The following is an 18,181-nucleotide window of genomic DNA, read 5'->3' as shown; positions in this document are numbered from 1 at the left end:
AAAAAAAAATTGAAGCAAATTCCAGTTAGATTGATACTACTCTGCCAGAAGATCAGATTACTTTTCATTTCTTCAATCATGTTAAAATAGTAAAAGTAGTACATTATTTCTCATAGTTCTTCCATTAAGTTCTTTATTAGCTTAAAAATAATCATGATCTTGTTGATTTAAGGGAAAATTTCCATCCACAGTCAATAAATTTTGCTGGAATCAATACCTCCGTAGGTTATTTTAATGATTGTGGTTTCATACCTAACTTTACAGCACAAAGACTAAGCATTAGTTTTAATTTAGAATGAAAAGACGACTGTGGTAGTTGTACTCTGCAGATTTTTATTTTCATTTTTAATTACACTAGAGGCCTATCTATCACATACTCTTATGTGAATGGCTGTGGATTTAGGAGGTGAGATTTCCTTCTTAGCTTAATTTTGTAGGAAACCATGGTGCAACGTCCTGAAAACTAAGCTTACAAAATGCTGTTGAAGGGTGGTGAGGGAAGGAATGTTAAAATAGACATTATTTAAGAAAATATCTTAAAGTGAAAAACGTTCAGGTTTCAATCTGATTAACTTAATCACAAATGAGAGGATTTAAGGTGTGTGTACTTATGCACTTAGAAGGATTCTTCATGAAGAGTACAATGGCATTAAGAATGAATAGGTGGCAGATGAAAAAATTTGGATTTGAATTATAGGACACAACCATTTAAATGCTACATGTAGTTAAGCTAAGATCCTGTATTTGGTCATTTAATTTACCTTTCACTTTTAATATATGCTACAAAAGGTGTCGTATATCTGTTATTTTTAATTTACCAAATGTTTATATGAGACATTATTGTTTCAATTGTGTTGAAAACAACCTATGAAGAAATTAGAATGCTTTTTGTTGCATTCTTTTTTTAGTTCATACTATTTAATGTTTTGTTTACTTTTCAATATGTATATTCTCATTCTGTGCCAGGGAGATCTGGTGTTAATAACAAACAAGGAAAAAAAAAGTGTGTGTATATATATATCTGTGTGTGTGTGTGTGTGTGAGTATATATATAAATTTAAGTTATTAACTTCTATATTTTATTTATTCCTTTTCCTTACTTCAGTGGACTCTTTAAAAAAAATTATATGCAGGGGTTTTTTTGCTGTTGTTGTTTTGTTGGTTTTTTTTTCCTGATACAATCAGCAAATGGAAGCTGTTTGAATAATAAAAATTTTACATGTTAAATTCATTAAATTAGGCAATCAGGTGAAATATTCTACTTTATTCTAAATTCTGAAATTTTGAAACATTCTTAATGTTTCTGGGTATTTGAATAACGAATGATATGTATTTATCTTTAAGAGAAGCTTTAATTTCTTCCACGAAATAAACGTAGCACAACCTATCAGTTGTTCTCTATTAAATCTTACTGAGTAGTATGAAAAATAAAATTGAAGACAAGCTTTTGCTTCTTTTCTTTTATGGTTTCTATTAATTTTTTTAATTTGCATTAAAAATATTTTCATATTCCTTGTTAAAAAAGGAAAAGTTAAATAAATATTAATTTGAAGAAATATCTTAAGATCCATTCTTCTTGAAAAATAATAGAATTGTGAAAATAGAGAAAAGAAATCTCTGCTATGCTAGCCTTAAGGCTGGAAATAAAACATCTTGAATTTTGATAGAAGCTCTGCTGCTTTGTTAAATAGCAGTGGCACAGTTATTTATGCTTGTGCATGTGTGGCTAATAGAATTATGAAAGCAGGTCTTTTGATGTTTTTAATAGATCTTTGAGATTTTTAAATATTAACATAATGATTATGAAGTAGTGCACTACATTTTCCTTAAATTATATAATAAGTAATAATTAATACAGCATTACTTATATTGTTATAATTCTATCACATGGATACAGAATGGCCTGCCCAGGGAGGTGGTGGAGTCACTGTCCCTGGAGGTGTTCAAGAAATATTTAGATGTTGTACAGAGGGATGTGGTTTAAGTGAGAAACATTGGTGACAACTGAGCAGTTGGACTGGTTGATCCAACTGGCTGATCCAAGGTTGGTCTTTCCAACCTTGGTGATTCTATGATTCTATGATGTGGATTGATTTGAGCTGATCACTATGAACTCTTGCAGTATGAGCAGGAGTTCAGGCTCATCAGCACCCTGTTCTAAGTCAGCTCTGTGCTACACTATTTTTGTGATGAATCGATGAACAAAGAAGGCTATTGTTATATGGAAATCATTTTGTACAGGAAAAAATACTATTTTCAAGTTTTAATTAGGAGTTTTTCACTTATTTCCACTTGAAAAATATTCTCTCCCTGTGATAAATCATCTAAGGTGAACTGTTGGGATACCACCTTCGGAATGCTTTAATTCCGGTCTCTTGGTCCTTTTTTTTTTTTTTTAATTTTGAAAAGCCAATCAAAATGCTTCTTTCTGGATGAACTATGTTTTGCTCTATTTACATTTATAGAAAATAAAATCTGTTCACAGCAAAGATGACTTTTTCTTTCAATAGTTTAATTGCACTGAAAAGTGAAATTCTGTATACTTTCTTCAGCCTAGCATACCAAGATTATTTTGAACTTTGCCAAAAGGCAAGCTTTTTTTATCATTTAATTTTTGAACTGACAAAGTTAGACATGCTAATCGTAATGCATGCAGATTTTAAAGTTGCTTTTAAGAACAGCAAAATGACACTGATGGAAAGGCTCTTGTTTCGTTTTGAGAAGGTGAGATCAATGCCAGAAGAAGGAAAAGGCACTTTGTGTAGCTGTATTCCCAATATTACAAGACAAAACAAAAAATCGTAGTAAGATTTGACACAACCAAATAGCAGCATTTCCAATTTTTTCACTATTAAGTGAAAGAATTAGCAAATCCTGATGTTCACTGAAAATTTTTCCACTTAGTGTTTTCTACCGGTAGTTTTTATCTTGCTATTGATCAACAATAGGGCCTTAGAATTTTTAAAAATGAAAAATACTATTCATAAAATTCCTTGTAGAAGCATTATGAATCTCAGATTATTTTACGTTCAGTTTTATTCTCTTCAGTTCTTTAAATTCTTCCTGAAACTTATCAGCCTATACATATGTTGTGTCTAGACTAGGAGGTTTTAGGGCTAGTTTGTGTTAATTTCACTAAGGTTATATGTGGTCATTGCTCTAAGGTGTTAAAGGTTTTTAAGAGCTGTAATACCTGAGCCACAGGCAAGGAGAACCTTTTTATATCTCTTGAAAAGCAGTGACTTTTGCATATCCTTCCTAGTTACAGGCTACTTTGTTAATTTCAAAAACCTTGTAGTTAACTACAGCAAAACAAAAGGCCATAGCTAATGCCCTATGACCACTCATTTGAAGTTAAGCTGCATTTTATACACTTTCCATTAAGCTCAGAGCTTACAGTAGTCCATGGGCATGAACCATAAATGAATTATTAATGTCATAAAATAGTAATGCCATTTTGTTTTGTTTTGTTTTGTTTTTTGGAACATAATTTTCACTAAGGTAGCAAATGCTAAACTTTGCATTTAATACATGTCTCCTTATCCACAATTGCATTCTAATTAAAAATAGAATAAAAAGAACTGGACTTCTGTATAAAGGCATCGAAATAATAATACTGGAACTAATTGGAAACAGACCTTGAAATTTTGTAGAATTTAAATTAGATAACTCATTTATCATGTGAGGATTAGCATTTTTCATAATCATTTTATGGTAATCATTTAATGACTATGCTAAATTAAGTATTGGCTTTGGAAAACACAGATAATTACTCTTATAGATCATCGTGTTTATCTACCTTTTAAGGTTTATACAGACAGAATTCTGTAAGAAAATATTAGTATGCTGTTGCTGTCTATCAGAAGTTTTGAATCATTCAGTAGTCATTCAGATGTGTTTCAAGAAGTCTGGATAGCAGTGTCATTGAAGAACCATATCCTATAACATACAAGCTGAAATGCTTCAGATGATTGAAATACATTTTAAAAACGACAGGAGATAGCTCAATATTTAACTTAATTTATATATTCCCTTTTCAATGGTGTAACAAATTGTATCAGGTCATGCATTGAGGGGAAAAAATTGTCAGTCACATTGAATGGTGGACAGCATTATGTTCCGATTGGAAGAGAGAATAAAGGTGTTTTGTATTTTCTCTAAATAGAAAATTAATATTTTTAATCACATAAAAATTGTCTTTCTGAAAAAAAAAAATCTTTCTTTCCTGAAGCTATTGAAATGCCTTTCTTCTTGCAATTTGGAAAGGAAGAAAAAAAGTATTAAACTGAACAATCTTTTTAATTGTGTTAATTAAAAATTGTTTATAGCTTTTGTGAAGCTAACAGGAACCAATACTCTTAGCTTGTTTATAGGTTGTTGCTTTGCTGTAATGAGAAGATTAATGTCACTCTTTCTTTTTTTTATGTAAGAGTCCAAATGTGTGGGACATCAAAGTCAAGAGTCCTTCTCTTAAATAAATCAAAAGTGGCTTACCTGATATTGTGAAATAGCTTGTTAACACTAGCAATTTTTAATGCGTGATGCACTGGAAATGTTAAAAGTAGATGTTGAGTATTTGTGGCTTGAGATGACTCATGCTTCAGTAGAAGTACTGTATTCAATTCATGTTTGTCAAGCATTACATGATGTTATATTCTTGTGGTTGTTGCTGTATTCCATCTTCATTGTTGCTGCTGCTGCTTGGCAGACACAACAGCTAGAGAATAGATGCTATGAAATGCTCTGGTTTTTGGTTTGTTATTTTTTTTCTTCTCTCTGTACTTAGGAAAAATTTATTCAAGTACACAGCTGTTTGTTATTCTGGCTCTGGATTTTTCTAGCTATTGTAAAAGAAATCATGTTTGACCAGAGAACCATAGTGCAAATTCTTTTTACACTATTTTTTAGAACTGACGTAAACTAGTGTGTTTTGACTATGATTAATGCATATTCTGAGACTCAAATGGAAGAGAATACTAATGTCAGTTTTATCAGGAACTTGTGCTTTCACAGTCAATGGAAATCCTCCATAAAAACTGGTACATCAGAAAAGAAAGCTCATACCTTAATTTTACATTCTGAAAGCAGAATTCACATTTGTCCATCCCCACTTCAGTCTTGTATCTTTTCCACACTGTGTTCCATTAATATTTTTCTTTTCTGAAAATGAATGACTCTTAACAGAACAGAAGTATTGTCACGTTAGTTAAATGAAGATGCTGGCTACTGTACTGCATTGGCCTAACTGTTAAATAACTTCTGGAGTCTGATTGTAGATACATTCTGTTATGTTTGTTGTAGTCTTACCTCTCAAATTCATTTTCATATTAAATGCTTCTCTTTATAGAATCATGCTTGTCAGTCAATTTAATTGAAATGTCATGGTGACCTTTATTTGAAATACTCTGAACTTCCTGTGTTTTTTGGAAACTCTTTTTACTTTGATTCCAATTAAAATTATTTAAATTATCAGGGTACAAAAGCCGCATACTAATTAATCTTATGAAACTGCTAGCAAATTAACCTTACAAACAATATATCTTTTGCAGAGGTAGTTCAGCTGAGTTTGCCAGAAGACCAAAAACTAAGCACTACTGCAGCAACAGTAGGACAAAGTGCTGTCTTAAGTTGTGCCATCCAGGGCGCTCTGAGACCTCCCATCATCTGGAAGAGGAACAATGTCATTCTGAATAACTTAGATTTGGAAGACATCAGTGTAAGTAAAAGAATCCTATTTAACAGCTTGTTACAAAACCTTTGCTCGAAGAACTGAGAAGTGATGTTTAACTAATTCTACTCAATATGTTTTTAGGAAAACAAAACAAAATAATAGGAATAAAATGCTTACCAAACTCTGTTTTTCTTTCAAATTGTTTGCAAACTCTTGGTGTTAAAAATAATGAAAGACAGGTATTGAATTTCTCCATAGGAGGAGACTCCACAACCTCTCTCTGGGCAACTTTCTCCAGGGCTCCATCATTCTTGCCATAAAGAAGTTCTTCTGCATATTTGTATGGAACTTCCTATGTTTAAGTTTTAGGCCATTAATCATTGTCCTATCGCTGCACACCACCAAAAAGACAGACAAACACAGGGAATATTCCTGTAGGGAGTGCACTAGTGAACCACTTGGAAATGAAGTTGAGTCTGGGAAAGTGCAGAAGAAAGCTGTTGTTTTAGTAAAGTTCATCTTTGTGTTTCCTACAACCTGAGTTACTAATTTTTATTTATTTATTTATTTATTTATTTTACTTTAATTGGCTATAAATTAAGCCAGTTTTCCGTAGGTAAAGTCTGGTTTTCCCATAATGGTAGTAAGGAGGAAGTCTTCACCTGCAAATTTTTTCATTCAGGTTACTCCCCTTTTCTTTCCCTCTTCCTCTGAGAGGCGGAATGAGCAAGTGCTGACTGGGAGCTTGCTTATTAGCTAGGGCCAGCCTACCATGCTTCTTTGTTAGTTATAACGGCTGGATATGCAGTCCAATGTGGATTTTTTGAAGACTCATGGAGTACCTAATTTGAAGTTAGTTTGAAGTGGTGTTGAGAAATCAAAAGCTAAGGGAGAAAATTAAAATTGGTAGAATTGGCTGAATTTTTGTACATTTAATAGGAGTGAAAGGCCATGTGACAATGTACTGGCTTAACAACCATAAACATAAGCAAATAAATAGATCAAGCAAAGAGGTAATTCCCAAAAGAAAGTCGACAAATTGCATCCTAAGAGAATTTGCAAGACAGCTAAAAGATGCTATGGAAGTAAAAGCAGATGAGGGATTGTTCATCTCTGGAAAAAAACTTAGTATTCATATCTGCACAGAGTGGAATTATTTAAGTAGTCTCTGTTTGGGGGTGATCTCTGCATGTATATTTGGTGTATGGCTACAGTAGTAATGAAACAGAGTAAATTTTTCCAGTGACAGAAGTATAGTTCTGAAGGTGAATGTATTCATTATTTCTTTATATACCATAAGAAAATCATAGAAAGAATGAAATGCTTGAAAGTGCTTTTTGAAGAACGTTAGATCTTAGTCCATTAATATTAATAATTATGATTCAAAGGGAGTGACAGATCCAATATCCCTGAGGTGAGGCATTAAAAATATGTAGCACTTGAATTAATGTAGGTGATACTGATCTAATATGCAGATAAGCCAACAAACAGTGGAAGAAGGAACTAAAGGAACCTGGAAACAAAGCTAGAAACAATAAAAAATGATTGGGCATAAAAACATTAACTGGGTTACAGAGTCTCTTTTCTTCAAAATCTATTTTATGCATTCTACTGTTTGCACTGATTTGAACTCACACTTTCTATTTCCTTTAAGAACAACAAAAAATTCTCCTTGTATTTCTTTGGTCATTCCATAATGTTCTGAAATTTGATTGTCAGATACTCTTACAACTTTACATTTATTTCAAGCTTCTTATGTAGTTATTATTCAGTATCTGTTCAAGTAATGTAGTAAAAATAAAACCTTGAGGAGAAGAAAAATAATTTGACAAAACCGAATTATTTGTATTTCAATATGGGAAATTATGTTAGTACTTAAATATTGACTTGAAAAGAACAAATGCAGAGGGAATATAGCGTGTTTCAGTTTGCTGCATTTTAACCACCAAAGAATGTGTTGTACTTATTCAGACAATTTTAAACATTAAAATGCTTTAAGCCCTTGTTTAATTTCAGATGTCTGCAGAGGAAATGTGTTCTGTGATTTGCTGTGACTGTGTTATAATCTAAAATGTTTGGCTAGCACTGGGAATTGTCAATTTACTCAGCTGTATAACAACCACATATGTGCATCTGAAAAATAATGTTCTTGTGTAAGTTGTGGTATTGTTTTGGGGAAAAATAAGTGACAAGGACTAATCTAGAGAGGCAGATAAATACTTTTTTTTTTTTTCCAGCAAAATGCATCAGAGATCATGTAACTGGAAGTGAGCATATGTGGCACCAATCAGATTAAGTAGTAGTGACAATGTGATTTTGTGAATCAAGGCAAATGCTCGTTCTTATGGTGTGGAAATTAAGTTTTTGTACTGTGCAATTTTCAATGCAAGTTAAATTATTTGTTTTGGGAGTAACAAATTCAGAACTATATAATGTCTTTGACTTCCAAGAATTGAGAACACAAATATTATTTAATCACTGCTTTTAAAAAAATAGAAAAATTTACTGATTTTTTATCTTGCCACAAATGTATGGTTAAATGTTAAAAATGATATGATAACATCTATTAGCCAATTTTAGGAGTCTTTAGTGCTCCTCAACTCTTCTCATCATATAAACGATTAAACTTATGAAAAGTTGTGTGCCTTTTTTTTTTTTTTTTTTCATTTAAACTGATAAGAGTCAGAGGTGATCAGCATTGACCTAAATGAAACCTTGAAAAGTTTTCTGCCTCTGCAAATTTTACTTTATTTAAATTGTAATTCATTTGTTCTATGACTCAGTACAGACTCAGACTTTTTACTGATATTTTAGTATGCATCTATAAGGGCTTTCTCTTGCCATGAATCTTAAATTCGTAATTTTTCTTTTCAATTTGCTTGAGTTTTATATAAACTATTATTCATTGCAGAACAAAGTTCTTATCTATGGGAAAATTAAAAATAGCAGATTTTTTTTTTCCCAAATGCAGTGCATGTTTTTCTCATATAAATTGATTTGCTTTTAAAATGCTTTTTATATTTCATTTTACTTTCTTTTTTGAACTTTTCCTTTAGTTTTGCCTCCAGCTCTTCTCCTATACCTAGCACTTCTCTTACAAGCTGTCTGCGCTTTGTTCTTACATTTATACAAGATCTACTTAAATGACTTGCTCACCTATAAAGTTTAACATCTGCTAACAGAATTAAATTAGTAGATTTTTGAAGGAGTGTAGGTTAATCTACTTTTTAACGAAAACTAAACATTTCTTTCTTTAGACTACCTTAATTGAAAACATGTAATATTTCTATTTGACAGGCAAAGTTTGTGGCTTTGAAGTTATGTATAGGTTATCTTTCTCTCAAAACATCTCATTTTTTCATTGCATTAAAATTAATTTCCAAATTAAACTCTTACTTTTGATATCATATTCAAGTCTACATCCTAGGGTGGCCAGCAGGGCAAGGGAGATTATTGCCAACATCTACTCTGCCCTTGTGTCACGGGTCCATCCCAGTTCAGTTTAGTTCTGTGACTGAAGGGATGGAGCAAGGGACCCATGGTCCTGTGCCATGTGAAAAGCAGAAGGGAGTAGATAGGGAAATGGGCTCAGAGGAGGACAGCAGTGGCAATGAGCTAAGGGAGGCACTGAGCAACAGGAAACCAATTATGATAACATATGCAAGATAACACAATACGGTAGAATATAATTAAAATTGAAGCTAATAAATAAATGAGATTTCCAAAAACTGAAGGCTGTACTCTAATATTGTAGAAGAGATGGCTAGGAAGTATGCACAGAGAGACTAGTAGAAAGACAGTCCCGTAACTCCCAGACAGTTTTATCTTTCCCTTTGAGCAGCAACGAAATAATGAAGTCTTCTGGGAGTTGTAGGTAGCTCTTCTATTCTGGGACTAGGTACCCAGAACTATCCACAATCCACGGAACTGCAGAATTAACTCTTTTAACTCCCAGTGAAGCACATGATGTTATGATGTGTGTGGAATACTGATAACAAAAATCATAAAACTATGACACCTTGTGAGATATCATCTGCAATATTGTGTCAAGGTCTGGGGCTCCCAGCACAAAAAAGATGTAGAGCTGTTGGAGCAGGTTCAAAAGAGGGATACAAAGATGATCAGATGGCTGGAGCATCTCTCCTATGAGAAAAGGCTGAGGGAACTGGGCTTGTTGAGCCTGGAGAAGGATTCCAAGAGCATTTGTTGTGACCTTCCAGTACTTAAAACAAACTTATTAACAGGAGGTAGACAGAATTTTTACGTGGTCTGATGGTGATAGCACAAGGGGGAAAAGTTTTAAACTAAAAGAGAGGAGATTTAGGTTAGATCATTGAGCAATTTTTCACTTGGAAAGTAGAGAGAAACTGGAACAAGTTGTCCAGAGAAGCTGCGGATGCCCCTTCACTGAAGATGCTCAATTCTGGTTTGGGTAGGACCCTGGACAACCTAATCTACTACCAGATATAGTGGGTGGCATCCCTGCCCTCATGGCAAGATGCTTGATGCTTGGAATTAGATTTTTAAGATCTCTTCCAACCCAAGCCATTCTATTACACTGCGATCCTTTTCTTTTTTTCTTTTTTTCTTTTTTTTTTCTTTTTTTCTTTTTTCTTTTTTCTAAAATGTCGTTTGTTTGCCATTAAAACTTATTGTCCTCTGAAAGAACATATTCCCTTCCACTCTAAAGAGTTCTTCTCAGCAGCTGTTGAAATAAATATTTTCATATTGGCCAAAATCTTAAACTTAGTTCTTAGAAAGGGCTTCTGACAGCTTCTCTTTTACTTCCGGCTTCCCATCCTTTATCCCTTTTCTATTCCTAACAAAATTGTCAGGAGAACATCAAGAAAAATATCTCCCTTTGATGCTGTCTTCTCCAATGAGATAGTATGATCTACACACAAACTTCTCTGTGTGTTTGGTTGTTAGTATGAAATTTTTATGACAATGATTAAAAACATAATTTGTAATATTTGTACTTATGACTTTATACTTGTTTTATGCTTTAAGATAAGACTTGATTACCTTTTCTCTGTTATTTGGTATCAAATACCAATTTCATTTGCTTGATTTTAAAAGTGTTCTGAAAATGCTGTCGAAGCTGCTGATCAGATTTATTAGTCTCTAATGTTTTTTTAAATTTATTTATATACTTTTGGCTTATATATATGTTTGCTCACCAATATAGTTATTTCATTCAGGAGTTTGCTTCCATTCTTCTTTTTTCTTATTTGGAATCATAATTACTTCTTTAGTAGCAGGATAAATCACACCAAAAGAAAACATTGAGTATGTGTAAGACTTGCAAGACCTGGCATTTTTTTCTCTGAATATTGAAAAGATCTTATTTCATTAATCATCTAATGAATGCTACTTCAGACTGTGGATAATAACACCGTAAACTGTGCATCATAACATTTATATAACATTGTAAAGGTGCACTTAAATAAGATACCACTATGGATCTGTAATCTTCTGGTTAATGAAGTGTGGTAAAAAGTTGCAGTGTGGTTTCATTCAAACATACTGATTCCTGGACATGCAAATTGTGCAACTCTAGCTTACTCAAAGCTATAATACTATAGAAGTTTAAGGTTTATATACATCTTTTTATGGTGGTGACTATCTTAATTTTGAGCCAGCTGATGATTTTCACTTTTTGAAAAAGTATTAAGATTTTTCTGATTTCTCCAGCTCAGTCTGCAACACATTGCTATTGGGTGAAATAGGTGTAAAGAATGCAGGAAATATATCAGGCTTTTCAGGTTATTATTTTAAAACAAAGTCCCCAAAGTCAGAAAGCAGCCTGGCCTCACCTGCAGCTGGTAGGTAAGGTCAGTCTTTTTTAAAGTATGATGAAGATGCTTTGTTAATAATGGCCTCCTGTGGCTCGTACTCCTGACTTTTAAAGCCTTTTTATGTGATGTTAAATAGGAGGGCCACATCACCAGTAATGAAAGAACGGAAGTGCTCGGATATCTGAGAGTCTATTTTAATGCTTAAACGTTTGAAAAATAATAATAATAATAAAATAACTGTCTTTGCTTGTTCCTCCTAAGCATCCCAGGAAGTAGAAAGATGACAGGTAGAGCATAATTACCTACTAGGAATTTTGCTTAACTGTCTTATGTAATATTTACTGCCAAAAGGAAAAAAAAGTAATCTTCTGGAAGTGTTTCATTAGTGTACCTAGACAATGAGTAAATACTAAAAACAAACAAACAAACAAAAAAGCCACACCAAAAGAAACAAACAACAACAAAAAACAACCTGACGCCAACCTGTAAAATCACCAGTACTGTTACTCACCAAAGTGACTGAAGCAAAGTACTTATCTAGATCAAACCTACTTAATTTGTGAACTCTGATAGGATTCCAACAGATGATGCTATGTGTGATACACTTTTCAAATGATGGCATTTTAACATTTCTCTGAATTAAATTGCTCAGTGATCGATCTACTCGTAGTCTTAGCACCACATTTCCATTCATTTCTAAATCCTATTGATGATCTACTTTAGTATAGCCTAACTTCTCTTTCGTCATCCAAAATTCTGTACTGTATTTAAATGTAATCAATCTTGTCATTTTTATGCCATATTTATATATCCACCTTAAAAATTCTAGAACTTATCTTTCAAAAGTTTGTGTTCAGAACTTCTTCTGTTTGAATACGAATCACCTTTGTCTCAATGGCTAGAATCTTTTCATTATTTTGTTTCAGAATAGATAAAACTAGAGATTTTCCTAAATTTAGTGTGAATTTTTGTAATGTCTATTTGTAAATACTTTACACAGGGTGACAAAAATGATCAGATAATCTCTTTTGGACCCCCTCCAACAGCTCCAAACCTCTCCTGTACTGGAGGTGGCAGGCTGGGACACAGTACTCCAGATGGGGCCTTACAAGGGCAGAGTAGGAGGAAACAATCCCCTCCCTTTCTCTGTGGGCTACGCTTTTGATGATGCTGCCCAGCCTTTTGTTGGCCTTCTGAGCTGCAAGAGTGGACTGCTGGCTGTTGTCCAGCTTCTTGTCCATCAGGACCCCCAAGTCCTTCTCTGCAGGGCTCCTCTCTATGAGTATTTCTCCCATTCTGTACTCATTTCTGGGATTGCCTCGACTCAAGTTCAACACCTCACGCTTGGCCTTGTTAAGCCTCATTAGATTCTCATGTGTCCACTTTTTGAGCTTGTCCAAGTCACTCTGGATGGTGTCCTTTCCTTCTGTTGTGTCAATTGTACCACTCAACTTAGTGTCATCAGCAAACTTGCTGAGAGTACACTTCAGTCTTGCTGTTTTATGTTCTTGATAAACGTATGTTCAAGAGCACTCGTTTCAAGACAGATCCCTGCAGAAAACCCCTCATGACTGGCTTCCAGCTGGTCACAGAACCATTGACAGCAACCCTCTGGATGTGATCATACAGCCAACTCTTTATCCAACAAATAACTAACCTTCAAATACACATCTTTCCAATTTAGAGATAAGGATGTGATGCAGGACCATGTCAAAGACTTTAAATTATGATTGATGTAGTGATAAAATTGAAGCAGTGGATTTCTCGCAGAAGAGATAACCTTTTAGTATCAATTCAGAGAGTACAAGAATATGGTTATGACTCATTGCAATACTCTGATTGAAATGGCTTTTGAGTTTATGGGTTTTGCTTTTGACTGTGCAATGGAAAGTGCATATGTTTGCTTTAAAAAAAAATCAACTGTTTTTATATATTGTAAGTATGTATTTAAGTTAAGTACTTTGCCTCAAAATAATACATAGTTCATGAAGAATTTTGCAAGTAGTAGTAGATGGCAAACCTTACATGTATAACAAATGATGAGAGTATTTAGTGAGAACAAAACAGCTAAACATAATCAAAGTTTACTTTGTTAATAATAGAAAATATGAATATTAGAAAATGTTAATATAGATTAATAAATTTAATAAAATATTTATTTTAGTAAATGTTAATAATTACTTTGTTGTCATCAGAAATATAACATTATTCACATTCCTTGTAGGAAATAGGGAATTTCCATCCTTGTTTCTATAACTTGGAGGCAGACTAGATCAAACAAAATGACATGTACTGTAAAGAAGAAACATAAATATCTCACTACCCATAATGTGTAGAAAATATAAGACTTGTATGTACTCTATTTGCATATTTAATATTCTGAAACTTCATTTTACGGACTCTCTGAGTGCTGTTCGATCCATCTTGTTTTGTATCAATACCCAGGTAGACAAAGACTATTGCTAAAAATCGTTATCACGGTCGATCACAGTAGAGAGGTAAAAAAGTAATTGTTCCAATATAACTAGTTTCAGTCAGTGTATACTGAATAGCCCTTTGTTTCACTGACGCCTCACCTAGTGAAGCTTTCTTTTGATAAAATATTAGACTGATGAACATGGAACATTGTATTAATGGTTTGAGCAAAGGCAAGATGGGTGATTTTTAAAAATAACTGAGACTGCTATAAAAACTGCAGCAGGTTTCAACTTTTTGTGCAATACAGCCTTTGCCATACTCCAGCTCATACTAAGTGCTTAGTTCGGATTGATTTGTATTCACTGTTTGCCTAAAGGCTCTGTGTCAGAAGTTGTTTTTTTAGTGCTGTGTTTGGCAAGCTGGGATAGCCTCCTTTTAAATGAAGCTGCTATGCTAGCATGCAAGCTTTCAGTATTTTTATTTCTGTTCATGAACAAAGTACACCAATGGACATACATCACTCCCTTTGCTATGTATCTTTAGGTCTGTAGCGTTGAAAGTCTTTTGTATAGGATTTCCATTCAAAATCTTTCTAAGCATACATGTACTGTTTTCATACATGTGAGGACTGCTCCAAAAGTAATGAGCCCATGACTGGGGGACAGCAGGTCCACAGGACCATTAAGAGGAGGGGAGGAGAGGGCGGAGCATCGATGGTTTATGGGCTGGTTGGGCCAGGTTCTATGACTAGTGGGGCAAGGGACCCACGCACGAGGGAAAGGGAAAAGGGGGATGGGTAGGGAGATGGGATATGGGCCTAAAAATACAACAGCAGCAACAATGTGAGGAGGAAATTTAATTTACTATATATGATATTGGAATACAAGATAACACAATATAATATAATATAATTGGAACTGAGGCTAATAAATCAAATAAAATGAGAGAGTGTCTGAAACCGAAGGCCATACTTTGAAATGAAGGTGGAACAGCTGGGGATCACACACACACACTATCAGGCTGAGAGAGAGGGAGAGAGACAGAGTCCCGTAACTTGCCAGGAGCTTTATTTTCTCCTCTGAACTCAAAGTCCTCTGGGGTATGTAGTTATTCTCTTCTGAGAGCCAGGTGTTCAGAAAACTGGTGGTCCACAGAGGTAGGGCATTAACTCTTTAAATCCCAGTGCTTTACATGATGTTATGATGTGGAATACCAATAACCAAAAATCATAAAACCATGACAGCCTCCTATTTATTTCCATGGAAACTACAATTGATACAAAGCGGACAATGATGCTATTGGATATTTAATAGATATTGGGCACAATAATGCCACTTCTCAGCAACAAAACACTATTTTGCAACATAGTCATCACCGTTAGCTATGCTGGCAGTTTTGCCAGCAATGAACAAGAGCTTTCATGCCTTTCTTTAGAAAATCTGCACTAACAGAGCAGTCTCGCTTATTCAGCTGCTATTATGGCATTGTTTCTGAGAAAATGTTGCCCAAACAGGTGGAAGTCAGAAGGGATTACATCTGGACTGTGTGGTAGGTGTGACAAGAAAGTTCAGCCAATGTTGGAAACATGTTTGATGATATTCAAACTGGCATAGGGCCTGGCATTATCATGTTGCAAGAGAAAGATTGTTTTCTTCTCTGACCTGATTCTGAAAGTTTGAGCCTTCAACTTAGTCAGTGTCATAACTGCAGTCAATGTTGATGTTTTATCCAGGTTCCAGCAGATCCTGGAGGATCACCTCTTTCCTATCCCAAAAGACAGTGTACATCACTTTATCTTTTCTTCGATGGGGAATTCACATGTTCTTACTCCATGGACTGCTATTTTGACTCCAGCTAGTAGTGGTGACACCATGTCTTGTCACCGATAATGATGAGATCCAGGAAAATGTCATCTTCAGCCTTGTATTGCTACAGCAGGTCCTGACAAACTTGCCTATTATGTTCCCTTTGTTCCTTTGTGAGCATTCATGGGACCCAGCTGATGCAAACTGCCATATTCCAATGTTGCCACCAACAGTGGCCTCCAATGCACTGAAGCAAATATTTAACTGGTTATAATCCACTGATTTACATGGATAAGCTGATTGAGCTGCTCTTAATTTCGTAGTGTGACAGCTGTATGTGGCTATCTGAAACATGATTTGTCTTTCACATTGCTGTTGTCACTGCTGAAGTGCAGTAATATCCGCTGTTTGGTCTCCATAGATGTTGAACAAGTGTTGATGAATATCAGCGGGTGCCATTTTTCCTGCATGGAGGGATTCAGTTCTACTCCTTTGCTTTAGATACGCTCCCATGTCAAATGCCATTTTTTCAGACTGTCCCTCTGCTTCTGTGTAGCAGGTTTTCCATAGGATAATGAATGCTACCATTTGATGCTAAGTGTTACTGTTTCCTGATGTAATTAAACAGCAGTGCTTACTGTATTCATAAGAATAACAGAAAAATCATAGACTTTTGTTTAGGTTACTTAATACAGAGTTCTTTTGATTTAAAATAAGAGAAACATGAATCTTTTTCTAAGGTTTGCTGAATACAAACAAATTCTGTTGAATTCAACTAATAGCCACTGCCTGTGTATCACAAAGTCCTATTTTAGGTAGGTAATAAAGAGTATTTGTAAGGCAAACTTAGGACATGCACAAAGATTTCCTCAAAATCTGAGTTAGGGATTTAGTTTGGTGTTCTGAATTACTGCACGATTGCCTTTTCTCCTTATTGGTAGAATGATACTGCAACTTTCTACTGTACATTAAAATTATGTAATACGTTATACTGTGTTTTTTTCTTTAAGTTTTGACTTGATTTACTGTTTTCTGTTGGGCTAGCTCTTCAATGAGGTGATTCTGACCAGATTTATGATTTGTCCTTATTACATCTCCGGTATAAGAGAGTGAAAGTATGCAACATTTTTTTTCGTAAGAAATTCAGGTTTTGTTTTCCCTCTTGAGCCAGAAGGAAAAGCTTAAAATATCTTGAATTAGTTCCTTATACAGTCATTCTCAAATTTCTTCATAGTATTTTTTTTCCTCCTGACATGCAGTAGTGAATTGTAGAATTGCAGTGCTCTGCCAACATAAACAGAGAAACTGATTATTTGGAAAGTAGGAGTTGTAACATTGAATTAACAGGTAAAGTGTAACTCTGAGCTGAATTCTCAGTTTACATTATGCAAGTGAGATTTGAGCAGGAATGTTCAGATGCACGGAAGTAAAAAGAAAAAGAAATATATGATTATTTTTTGGTTTGGGGGCAGAATTTTGTTTTTTTTTTGTGTGGGTGGGAGGTTGTGGTCTCTAGATGAGAGGAAAATCATATAAAGTATATAAAAGCAAATGAAAGTCCTCAACTTTCTCTAATACTAAAGAAGTTCAAGCAGCCTCCCTCTGTACATTCTTCTGCAGGGAGAAAGCTGGCAATGTTCTTTCTAGAGCTGATAATGAAGAAAAGCAGGCAAATGGTCAGTCTCTCTTATGCAAAGAATTAGTATACACCAGCAATTTACATAACCAAAGGAAATAATTATTGCTTTATAAAGAAAAACCACCTTTAGGTTTGTGTTGTACTACACACTAAGGTGACTAAGTACAGATTAGTTGCCAAGTGAATGCTTTCTTTTCATGCTCTTTTACTTGTTATTTGTGACATACATTGTGCTTCTTAAATGTCGAGCTCCTCAACAGAGCAGAGCTGTAGTGGAATCGTTATTAAAATAATGGTTCAATTCTATCTTTTTAATTTCTGGATGACAAAAATAATTAGTTTCTTGATTTGATTTTAGATTATTATCTAATTTAATTATTATTAAATTATGTCACATATATTTGAACATTTATACTTTTCTATTTATCATAAACATAACTTCTAGCCCTCTTTTTAAGGTCAGCAAATATTTTTTCCAAAGGTAAAATAATCTTTTTTTTTTTCCCCTATATGTATTTATGTTAATGTGAGTTCAGTGGTGTTCATCTGCGTGCCTGTGTGGATACAGGTTCTGTGGGTGACTCTAGCTTGTGAGTTATTCTATTAAGCACTTAAGCATGTGTCACAGTTTAATCTCACTCTGTCTATGCTTCATCATTGCTTTCCAAACACTGCTTACAGTTATTTTGACTGTGTTGAATTGTTTGCTTTAATTAACAAAACAAATACTGAACTCAGTGTACTAATAATAAGGCAGACACATCTAGTTTGTTGTTCTAAAACAAAAGCTAAATCCCTCTCTAAACCCAAATTGCTTTGAGTAAAGAAATCACAGTGTCATAGGGCAAAA

At 34.2% G+C, this 18,181-nt stretch overlaps 1 protein-coding gene across 2 annotated transcripts in view; it reads left to right on the top strand.

Moving 5' to 3' along the window:
- The window catches only part of FSTL5 (follistatin like 5), a 218,517-nt gene that overhangs the window by 145,281 nt on the left and 55,055 nt on the right, over positions 1-18,181 (top strand). For both annotated transcript variants that reach the window (XM_031553001.1, XM_031553000.1), the window contains exon 6: positions 5,550-5,716. In XM_031553001.1, coding sequence (XP_031408861.1) covers positions 5,550-5,716 — 167 coding nt within the window. The remainder of the gene's footprint in view (positions 1-5,549; positions 5,717-18,181) is intronic.

Source organism: Meleagris gallopavo, chromosome 4 (genome assembly GCF_000146605.3).
Source record: "Meleagris gallopavo isolate NT-WF06-2002-E0010 breed Aviagen turkey brand Nicholas breeding stock chromosome 4, Turkey_5.1, whole genome shotgun sequence".
In the NCBI taxonomy this organism is placed as follows: Eukaryota; Metazoa; Chordata; class Aves; order Galliformes; family Phasianidae; genus Meleagris; species Meleagris gallopavo.
Note: the sequence above shows the minus strand (reverse complement) of the source record. Positions and strands in the feature narration are given on the sequence as shown.